The sequence below is a fragment of the Medicago sativa genome, chromosome 1 (assembly GCF_051527215.1).
Source record: "Medicago sativa cultivar Bolivia chromosome 1, Bolivia_mono, whole genome shotgun sequence".
Lineage (NCBI taxonomy): Eukaryota > Viridiplantae > Streptophyta > Magnoliopsida > Fabales > Fabaceae > Medicago > Medicago sativa.
Window position 1 is genome coordinate 80,591,877 of NC_140749.1, and position 11,696 is coordinate 80,603,572.

General features: G+C 37.1%; 1 protein-coding gene and 1 non-coding gene across 2 annotated transcripts; both read left to right on the forward strand.

Annotated features, from left to right (window-relative positions):
- Positions 1-1,008: 1,008 nt before the first annotated feature.
- On the forward strand, positions 1,009-3,280 carry LOC146957989 (F-box/kelch-repeat protein At3g23880-like). The gene is made up of 2 exons (XM_085739652.1): positions 1,009-1,581; positions 2,176-3,280. The coding sequence occupies exons 1-2, from the start codon at positions 1,322-1,324 to the stop codon at positions 3,080-3,082; spliced, it is 1,167 nt and encodes a 388-aa protein (XP_085595778.1). The 5' UTR covers positions 1,009-1,321; the 3' UTR covers positions 3,083-3,280.
- Positions 3,281-6,663: 3,383 nt separating this feature from the next.
- On the forward strand, positions 6,664-6,782 carry LOC146957990 (U5 spliceosomal RNA). The gene has a single exon (XR_015025069.1). It is a non-coding gene; the product is annotated as a U5 spliceosomal RNA (small nuclear RNA).
- The last annotated feature ends 4,914 nt before the right edge of the window (positions 6,783-11,696 follow it).

The window sequence follows — 11,696 nt, forward strand, 5'->3', positions numbered from 1 at the left end:
ATTCGTCCCTAGTCGAGAAATTCTATTTTTTTTTGTTTGTGTAAAACCATATTTTTATATGCATGTAAAGAACTATGAAAAAAAATTCAACCTATTGTCCGTGTTTTTAAGCTTCCGATATATTATAGGGTCAAAATAATGAAAATCTCAAATTATAAAGTTAGAATGTGTGATTTTTATGTTACAAAGTTATTTTTTTAGATTTTGAGTACATTATAGGTCAATTTAAATAATTAATCCAATAGCATAATACTACTATTTGTTCATGTGAGCATAACTCAATTAGAATGGAACAATATATTGTAATATGCAGCGTCGAGTTCAAATTTCAGACTCCCTACTTATGGGTGAAATTTAAGGACAATTTATCCTTTTAAGCCAATTTTGAATGATCATCAGGGGCGGAGCCCTTCATGGGACAAGGTGGGCCATGACCCTATACATCGCAGATATAGATGTATCGGCTGCGATGTATAGGGTCTCAATTGATTTTTTTTTTTTTTTTGAGGAAATAGGGTATCAATTAATGAAGTCACGTTTAAACACAACTTTTTATAGAGGGATTGTAAAAAAAAAAAACACATTTTATATAGGAATTTATAAAACACAACTTTTTTCAATTTAAAAACACGTTATGTGTAATATAATAAAACACATATAATATAAATGTTAAAATATTCTTATATAATGTTTATATCATACAAATAGTTAATTTTGTAAATACTATATTCTTTGTTCACTATTTTACTTTCTTTTTTTTTTGGACAAATTTCACTATTTTACTTGATTATAAATATAATTTATCATGCAATGATTTTACTGATATTAGTGTATGTCATGAGTTTTTTTTAATAAATTAATAAAAAATTAGACTTGGTCATTCAGTTCAATATGATTTGATATCTATATTTTTTTATAATAAAAGTTGAGTTACATAGAAGAGTTTTTCAGTTTAATTGATAACCTAATTGTTCGATCAAAGACCTAATACATTGATTGAGTTGAAAACTAATATGAATTTTAATGTACTAAATAAATTGGCCACCAACAAATTGACTAAAAAATCTAACTCCACCACTCTTAGTGGCCCACCCAAGTATTTTTTTTCTTGCTCCGCCATGATCATCATGGACACATCAACAAATACAAATCACATCAGCAAGCAGAAAATGAGCACATGGACCAAGTTAAGAAGAAAGTGATTAACAAGATAAGATTTGTTTGAAACAACCAGTAATCACAAGTATCAAAACTCAAGTTTGCCGAATTGCATATTTAAGCAACAAAAAAACTTAATACTACTCCAGTACTCCTCTTCTCTATGAGCACAAACTCGATGATGCTTCTCTGCGACCAACAAAGCCACACCGTTCCGAAGCAACAGGGAATCGGAACCGCCACCAAGCGGCACAATCTTCATTCTCCGATCGCCGATGAATCACCGCCAATCCTTCCCGACGACATCATCGCCGCGATCCTCCTCAGACTTCCGGTGAGATCCCTTCTTCAATTCAGATGTGTATGCAAATCATGGAAAATCCTAATCTCCGATCCCCAATTCGCAAAAAACCAACTTCAACTCTTAAGGTACGTTTGGTTCCCTAGAAAGAAGAAGGATGGATAGGCTGTGGATGGAAAGAATGATGATCAAGAAAGCTTTCCATGGTTTGTTTCAAAGGAACCATAACTAAGGAAAGAAAGATAGGCGGGACCCACCCTAAGAAATCTTTCCCTTCTCTACTGCGCGGAAAGGTTGGGAAGCGCTGGTTTTCCATCTTTACCCATTACCCATATATATAAATAATATAATATATTATCTATGATATTATATATCTCTTAAAAAATGTATAATAAAATATATGATAAATAGTATATGTATTAACCTTTATATATATCTACAACTAAATATTCATTCTCATGTAATATATTAACACATCAATTTTAATTTATTAATATTATGATCATGTTATATTAAATAAATAATAAATACATCAACTCATTTTTTCATAAGGATATTTTTGTCATTTAATAGATATACATCTTTCTTTCCTTTCACTTTTTCACTTATTCCAAACAACTCAAAAATCATCTTACTTTCCTTTCTCTTTCTATTCACTTTCATTCCTTAATCATTCTTTCCTTATACTTTCTTTCCTCTCTCTATCCAAACATACCCTTAACCGCGAATCCAACCATAGCCCACCAACATTTGGCGTCTTCAACATTCACCCAGACCTGCAAAATCACATCTTTCCCTGTTAAACCGCTATTTGCAAACCCATCATCCCCTGTTGTACCCATTATCGTTGAGATGAACGGCAGGTACCATATTCTAGGTTCATGCAATGGATTACTTTGTTTATATGAATTCCAATTAGGTTGTGTTAGATTGTGGAACCCTTCTACTAGATTGATGTCCAAAACATGTGCTGTGATTGATGATATTGTAATAAGATGTTATGGCTTTGGCTATGATCCTGTTAATCACAAGTACAAAGTGCTAGTAGTTATGGGTGATTTTAATGAACCTGCTACTAAACTTTATACCTTCGGTGAAAATTCTTGGAAAACCATTCAGGATTTCCCCGGTACTTCTCCTACGGGACCTGGGAAACATGTCAACGGTACTTTGAATTGGTTTGCGAGAGAAGAAGGTTTTGATTGTAATCAATGGGTGATTTTTACCTTTGATTTGGTGAAGGAGACTTATGGGAAACTGTCGCTACCTAAACAAGATAACGGTGGCAGTATTTTCAATCCTGTACTAGATGTCTTGAGTAATTGCCTATGTGTGTGTTTTGACGAGAGTGGAACTCTATGGTTGATGAAAGAGTATGGAGTTACTGAGTCTTGGACTAAATTGATGATCATCCCTCGTGGAGATGGCTGGCAAGCCACATATCAGCGTTCTTTTAGACCCTTGTGCATTTTGGAAAATGGCGTTATTTTGGGAAAAACTCCATGTTCCAATTTAGTTCGGTATGATACAAATACTGGTATGTATAACTATCCTACGATTTTAGGCAAACTTGCGTTGAAACTACACGTTTATCATGAGAGTCTGGTATCACCACTATGGTAAATCACATTTGTGGAGTCAACTTTTGCTTAGACGACTTCTGAATTACAACATGTTTCTGTCTTTTGCTTCAGAACTTCTGGGATCAATTCTTGTAACATAGATATGTGGTGGAGTTGTATTGTCATTTATCAGTAATATTGATGGTTGAATTAAAGTCATTGCTTTGAGGCAATTTGATTAATGTTTGCTTTGCTGTCATCTTCTTTTTATCGTATTCATAAAGTATGTTTGTTATGTTGAAACAGTGGACTCACAATTTGCTATTCTTTTAATCTGGGTTTGCTATGATATTGATTGTGCTTTTACATGCTGTAATAGTGGACTCGCAATTTGCTTCTACACTTGCAAAAGTAATCTTTCTCGTCTATGTAGGCTGAACAGTCTATATACGCCTTTCTCATTACAATTACAAATTATCAACATCACAATCAACTTATTGGAAAAAAGAAGTCTTACTATATTGCTTCGTACAGTAATCACAATGAAAATGGACGTGTTTGACAAACGTGTCAATTACTATTTACTTTTTTAATAGGTTAATGTTATTTAGTTGTTAAAAAATATCTAAATAAAAAATGACATTTGATGCATTATTTACTGCTTCTAGTTAACTATCGACTTGTCATGTCGCTGGTAGTATGCCGAGCCAATTTGGTACTAAAGGACCAAGCAATGATAGCAAAGGTGTTGTAATCTTGGAAGGGGGTTCTGATAATGAAGCTGGTTTTTGTTGATATAGTATAAGTAGGGAAGTTAACAAGCTGCTACGACACACCAAACTTGGCTTCAGATTTTATTGCTGCCACAATTATTAGTAGCTCATCTTGTGCACTGCTTGTATTCAAGTGTCACTTTTTCTCCTATTAAAATTATCTTGATTAAGGATGTTATTTGATATAAATTTATTTATAACAAGCTTTGGGGTAGTTAGTTTAATCACAGTTGCTTACAAAAACGGAATCTCAAAAGGCCAAAAGTAAGGATAAAATGTACTGAAGATTGCTCTTTAGGCACCTAGGTGGCATTTGCTCACAGATATCTGCGGAACCGCAGTTAATTGTTGTTCGCTCCAAAACGGTAGTTAACTACCGTTTAACATTTTTTTAAATAGGTTCAACCAATTTTAAAAGTGTCCGAATGACAATTAACTACCATTTGGCGTACTTTAGATGCTTGTGAACATTTACTATGTTTAAATCTTATTTCCAACAACGCACATGAAATACAAAAAGAAAGAACGATTTTGTTTTGATATATGTTTGTTTACTCATCTGGATCGTTCTAGATAATTAATTAGTCACTTCTTCCTTAAATCATCGCACTTTATTCAAAATGGCCTAGGCTTTGGGTGCATATTCTCTTGTTTTTAAAGTTTATTTTTCATTTTAATTGAAAATTTTACTTAAGGGGAGAAACTTGTTTCCATTAATTTGTTCTTGGATTAATGTCCCTAAATCAAAGGTATCAGATGGCCTCGGTCCTATGTGGTTAACAAGATTGTAACCATGTCCTATCTAAACGATCCACTGCATAAATGACTTAAAAGAAAACAAAATGGAATGGTGTCTAAAACTACATTTCGAATGGTATTTCAAACACTCTCTTTACCACATTATCATGTAAATATTTCTACAACTAAAAGAGATTAGGCAAATCCTGATTTATAAAATAGGCTTAAATATGGTATTGGTCCCTGCAAAATATGTCAGTTTTGGTTTTAGTCCCTGCAATTTTTTTTATAGTTTTTGGTCCCTGCAAAAATAGGTCAGTTTTGGTTTTAGTCCCTGCAATTTTTTTTTATAGTTTTTGGTCCCTGCAAAAAATTTTATTTTTAGAAATAGTCCCTGACCCCATTTATGTGATGATTTGTCACTTTTATAAATTAAAAAATAATTATTGTATCTGTTTTATTATTATTTTTTAATTAAAAAATAATTATTGTTATATAAATTATAAAAAATAATATTCTTTTTATTAAGTAAGCACATATGCCACATATGCACAAAAGTGACAAATCATCACATAATTGGGGTCAGAGACTATTTTCAAAAACAAAAATTTTGGCAGGGACCAAAAACTATAAAAAAAAATTGCAGGGACTAAAACCAAAACTGACCTATTTTTGCAGGGACCAAAAACTATAAAAAAAAATTGCAGGGACTAAAACCAAAACTGACCTATTTTTGCAGGGACCAAAAACCATAAATTTTTTTTGCAGGGACTAAAACCAAAACTGACCTATTTTGCAGGGACCAATACCATATTTTAACCTTTAAAATATTACCCGTCTAAATAAAAATAATCCTTGCATAATTGATATAATGTTAGTTCCCTTCACGTGTTAATTATTCCCACTCTACAAATTTCGACAGGGTTGTTTAGTTTTCTATTTTTCGTTCTTTTTTTATGTTAGGTTACGTATGCATATACAAATATTATTGCAAGTGCTCCTTCCTTGTAAAAACTTAAGACTATATTGATTAAAACTTACATAGGGGCGAATCTAGGCATTTGATGCATGTGAAATTAAAATAGTTTCTCAATGTATCAAAATTTCAAATTGTTTATGATTTTACATTTCGTTAGTTAAAATAATTTCTAATGTTAAAATACTTTGTTAATATTGTCATATTAGTCCTTCAATATACTTACTTATTATCACTTCATTCAGGGATTATTTTGACTAACAAAGTACAAAATCATGAACTATTTTAAAATTTTAATACATTAAGGGACAATTGTGATTATACATTCAAAACCAAAATAACTATTTTCATACTTATAATAAATAAAATAGAGAAGTTGGATGTGTGGCTTTAGCCACACATAGCCTTTGAACAGGTGCGCCCCTGGCGTAGACTCGATTTTATGTTGGTTTATATTTTTATAGAACGAGCTTGAAATGCTACTAGTTTCACTCTAGTGGTTTGCAGTGTTAATTGTCTTCTGAAATGTTAGCATCAACTATAACAAACTTAATTGTCTCCCACGTTTACTATAGTTTCTTTGTAACAACATGCTCCTAACTTCGAGGGCAAGTACAGTGACCAACATGCTCCTTTTTCTGCCGTGTATTGTATTAAGGGCAAGTTCAGTGACCAGCATCAAGCCATTTTTGAAAGCAGGATCTTTCATATATCTGCAAAAGAAAGTACAAAGTTTATCATTAATCATAAATGACACCATTAGATCAACGTCACTAGATTCTTTTTCAGATAATTTGTAGTCATCATATGAATAAATCGATGCTTCCTTTTTATCCTTGCAAAAAAACAATGCTTTGCAGAAATTCAAAATCACAGCAAGGGAATATAATTGTACAAATGACAGGAAAGGAAAAGATTGAAATTTACCTGTTCATGAACTTCCTCTGATATCTCAAGTTTGCTGTATGAAATATCATTAAAGACATTGATCCATGCAATTGATTTCATGAAATGTTTGTTTAAAACGGCATTTGGAGGGAAGAAAGAAAGGGAATGGGTCTATGTTCTGACCAATGTCCCACATCGATTAATGCATAATAGAAACTATGCTGCTTGCATATAAAACGAAGTGATCTCCAATTGATTTAACCTCGGAGCCGTGTGATGATGACATAGCGAACTATTCTTTCGCCTTTTACTAAAGAATACCGTGTCAGCGTCATATTTAGCGGCATACGCTAGTTTTTGGAAGAGTCCTCTACATAGAGGGCTCTGCAATATAGTTCAAATTTTTTCCTCTTTTTCTAACCAAATGGATAGATTATGGTCTATCATAATATTTTGGTTTATCAATTTATTCTCAGGTTTATTAATTTAATTTTTATATTATTGTATCAATTTTTTATTGCAATGTCTTACTATAGATAGGGACCGAATAAAATGGGTCTTCACTCTCGGGGCGTTTAATGATATTAGGGGAACCTAAAGAACATTCTCACTCTTATAATACTTAACAAAATAGATAAATTATTCATCAAAAACAATTTTTGCTAGGATTTACTTATCTTTCAACTCTGGCAACTGGCAACTTCAGATTATGGCCATGCTTTACTTATCGCCAAACACTTCGGATTACTGGAGCTTGGGAGGGTTAACACACAAAATATATAAAATAATTTTTAACTAGTTTTTTTTTTTTTTTTTTGCTTTTGACTGAAAATAAAAGCTAAGTTAAATCATGAGAGAGAGTGAGAGAAACGTAGAGAGAGAAAGTAAGGGGGGGAATGGGACAACAAGGGTCACAAATGAGAGAGGAGAGTTTGGCAAAGAGAAGAGACGTAATGTTCACAACCGTGAGCAACCTACGGTCTCCTTCTTCTTTACGAATCTACCAGAAGGCTTCAAGGTTTCAGTGTTGTGGACGATCTTCTTGCGTTTTGGCAATGTTGATGAAGTATATGTTCCACTGAAATGTGATAAACGGGGTCGGAGGTTTGGGTTTGTCAAGTTTCTAGATGTTACTAACGTGGAGATGCTCGGTAATAGGCTGAGGGAGGTATGGATGGGGGATACAAAGCTGGTGGTTAACATAGCTAAGTTTGGGAGAGAGGTCAAGAGGCCAGAAGTGGCTTTGGCAAGGAAGGAAGTTGCTGGAGGCAGTGCGGCGGTGGTTACCATAGATCGATCCTTCAAACAGGCGGTGCAGCAGGGGCCAGGTGTGATGCCGGTGGTTCGTCGGAGGGTTGTGGTTTGGCCGTCGGAAGAGAGGCTGAAGGTGCTTGAGTCTTGTTTTGTGGCGGTTCTTGCTTTTCCGAGAGAACCTAAACAAGTGCAGAATGGTTTGTTGATGGGTGGGATGAAGAATATTGAAGTTTCTTCATTGGGAGCAAACATGGTTCTTTTGAAAGCTTCAGACCCTCAGGGTGTGGAAGATGCTATTATGAGGAATGATTCTTGGTGGAAAGCGCTGTTCTCTGAAGTTTCTCGTTGGTCTCCATCCTCTGTTATGAAAAAGAGGAAAGTATGGCTTAGAGTGTTTGGTTTACCATTGCATGTGTGGGATGAAATATGCTTTAAACAATTGGGAGAGCTCTTTGGAGATTTTGTTGACTTTGATGAGGAAACAATAACTTTTACCAGACTGGATTTGGCAAGAATCTGTGTGAATACATCTAGATTAAACTTTATTAATGAGCAGCTAAGGATGGAGGTTATGGGGACAGTTTTTGATGTTTGGGTGATGGAAGAGTTAGAACCGGTGGTGATTATGAGGAAGGACGACGGTGCTGGTTGGGAGGAGGGGTCTGTAGCATCTACTCAAGGTGACAGACATGGTGGTTTCACACCTGAGTTTGTGGAGGAAGATGATGTTGCAAGTCCTAGGCATGGAGTGTCTGTACGGAATGAAAATTTTGCTGGGCCAGTCCATCACTGTCAATTGGGGGCTGCAGAAGAAACCTCTCAAGTGGGTCACCACATTGAGCCTCAATTGGAGGAATTTTTTCAAAATGAACCAACAATGGAGCAACACGTGGAAGTAGGGGGTGATGGAATTGAGGTGGGTCAGCTGTTGGAGGAAAAGGAGATGTCTTCATCACCCAATCCCTCTGCAAGTTTTGTTAATCACGTGGGCCATGTGGAGTTGTTGGAAGAAAGGAGTCCATGCAATGAGGTGGGGGCGCGTGCAGATACTTGTATGAAGGGAGAGGGCCAGGCGCGTGATGTTCACATGCGGGTGGGCCCAAATGAGGATGTTGAGGCGCGTGTAGATGGGCAAACGGTGGGGACCGGTTCTGCAATCATGAAGGAACGGGACCCACTATTAGTTGGGCCTATTATTGACTCTGGGCCTAATGAGGAAGCACCAACTGAAATTCTTGCTTGTGAGGGGTTTAAGGCTAAGGAGGTGGGAAGAGCAAACAGCCATATTCGGTTTGCGGTGGAGGATTCCGACCTCTCCGATTTTAGCGATTCTGTGGGGGATATTCGGGAGGAGCAAGAAAGAAAAGTGGTTCAGAAGGCTAAAAGTAGACATAAGAAGAAACAAGGTGGGGGGAAAGCACCTCTTTTGGGGAATTCATCGATGGTCCACATGGCGGATTTGGTTAGGGGAAGTAGAGGGAAGGGGAAGAAAATGCAAAAGGCCAGCTCAACTCCCTCTTTTAGTGATCAAGATCAGAGATGTAGGGAGCCCGGTTTTGTGGCGTCACCGGCTTCGGGGCTTCGATTGATTCTTGACAATGATGATGGCACTCAAGTTCCGGAAACACCGTCGCGATTGATAGGAGTTGATCCTTTGAAGAAGGTGGAGGCGTCATCTTTATTTGGTATTCAAAATGAGTTAGGTGTGTCTTTCACAACTTCGGAAGATACAAATAAGGTTAGGTTGGAAAACATGGAGGTGCGAGATGTGGACAAGAAGACTATTCGGGAGAGGAGACCGGTTAACCAATGATTATTACAACCTTTAATATTAGAGGGTTGGGGGGGGCATCTAAGAGGAATAAGATTAAAGAGTTGGTTCGTAACAACAAGGTGGAATTCTTGGCCATACAAGAGACAAAGATGGAGGATATCACGGCGGATTTTTGTCACAAGCTTTGGGGAGGGGTCGATTGTGATTGGGCGTTTCTTCCTTCCGAAGGTAATAGTGGAGGTATTCTCTCTATTTGGAGCAATTTAAATAATAACACAAACTCTATTTTTGTGGGAGAAGGTTATGTAGGGGTGTGTTTGGAGTGGGGGGTGTTGAAGCATAAATGTTATATAGTTAATGTTTATTCCAAATGCGATTTACCGGCTAAGAGAAGGTTATGGGAGAGGCTTGTGGAGTTGAGAAGGACGTTGGGGGAGGGGGCTTGGTGTATTCTTGGGGATTTCAATTCGGTTGGTTGTAGTGATGAACGAAGAGGTATCAATGAGGTGCAAACTTCTACACAACGGGAAGAGATCATTCTTTTTAATTCTTTTGTGAGGGAAGCCGAGATGGAGGATTTGAATGTGTTGGGTAGGCGCTTCACGTGGTATCATCCGAATGGGAGAGCGATGAGTCGTATTGATAGGGTGCTTATTTCCGAAGAGTTGGGGGAGTTGTGGGGAGACTCCTCACTTTGGGTGCTCCCAAGAGATGTTTCCGACCATTGTCCGCTAGTTCTTAAAGATGCCGGGTGGGATTGGGGTCCGAGACCTTTCCGTTTTAATAACTATTGGTTGGAGAATAATGACCTTATAAGGGTGGTGGAGGAGGCTTGGAGAGGGTCACACCGACAAGGTTGGATGAGCTTTGTGTTGAAAGAAAAATTAAAGGATTTGAAACTTACTCTTAAGGAATGGCATCATGAAGCTTATGGTGATATGGAGACTAGGACGAGAAAGGTGGTGGAAGACATTCTTGATTTGGATATTAAAGGGGAGGAAAGAGGCTTGTGTGAGGAAGAGGTTGAAATGCGGAAATCTTTGTTCCGGGATCTTTGGAGACTCTTAAAAGCTAAAGACTCTAATATGGCTCAAAGAGCGAGATCCAAATGGCTAAAGGAAGGGGATACTAACTCCAAGTATTTCCATAAGTGTGTTAATTTGAGGAAAAGTAGGAATTCGATAAAGGCTCTTAGGGAGGGAGAGGATTGGGTGCAATCTCCGATGGAGATTACAAGGGTTGTGGTGGAGTACTTTACTAATCATGTTGTGGATTCTCCGTGGGAGAGACCGAAATTAGATGGGGTGCCGTTTGAGAGGGTTAGTGATGAGGATAATGTCGGATTGGTGGCGCCCTTCTCTCTTGAAGAAACTGAGGAGGTGGTCAAAGATAGTGATGGTGACAAAAGCCCGGGTCCGGATGGTTTTAATTTCGCTTTTGTGAAAATTTTTTGGTATTTGTTAAAAGGGGAGGTGAGGATTATGTTTGATCAATTTCATGGGAATGAGGTTATACCTAAGGCGTTGTTGGCTTACTTTGTGGCCTTGATTCCGAAAGTTAATTCTCCCTTGGAAGTGAAGGATTTTCGCCCTATATCACTTCTAGGGTGTCTTTACAAGCTTTTGGCTAAGGTTTTGGCGAGACGGTTGGCAAAGGTGATGAATCCTATTATCTCTCCAAATCAATCGGCTTTTCTTAAAGGGAGGAATTTGGTGGATGGGGTGTTGGTTATTAATGAAATTGTGGACTTTGCTAGGAAATTTAAAAAGGAGTGTTTGATTCTTAAGGTCGATTTTGAGAAGGCGTATGATTCGGTGGATTGGGGATTCTTGGTCTATATGATGAAGAGGGTGGGTTTATGTACTAAGTGGATAGCTTGGATAAAGGCGTGTGTGTGTGGTGGTAGTATGTCTATTCTTGTCAACGGGAGCCCAACGAAAGAAATCAATATTCAAAGAGGTCTTAAACAAGGGGATCCTTTAGCACCTTTCCTATTCCTTTTGGTGGCGGAAGGTTTTAGTGGTTTGATGAGGAATGCCGTTCGTTTAAATTTGTTCCAAGGGTTCAAAATGAAGGAGGATGGGAAAGAGTACTCTCACCTCCAATATGCCGACGACACTATTTGTATGGGGAAGGCAACAGTTCAAAATTTATGGACCTTGAAAGCCTTGCTTAGAGGGTTTGAAATGGTCTCCGGGTTGAAGGTGAATTTTTATAAAAGTTGTTTAATGGGGATCAATGTGGATGTGGATTTTATGGACATGGCGTGCAA

Bases quoted from the DNA above. Each gene is read 5' to 3' on its own strand.
- LOC146957989 (XM_085739652.1), top strand. From the start codon at position 1,322: ATGAGCACAAACTCGATGATGCTTCTCTGCGACCAACAAAGCCACACC. The intron at 1,582-2,175 runs CTTAAGGTACGT...TCCAAACATACC, and splicing joins GCAAAAAACCAACTTCAACT to CTTAACCGCGAATCCAACCA.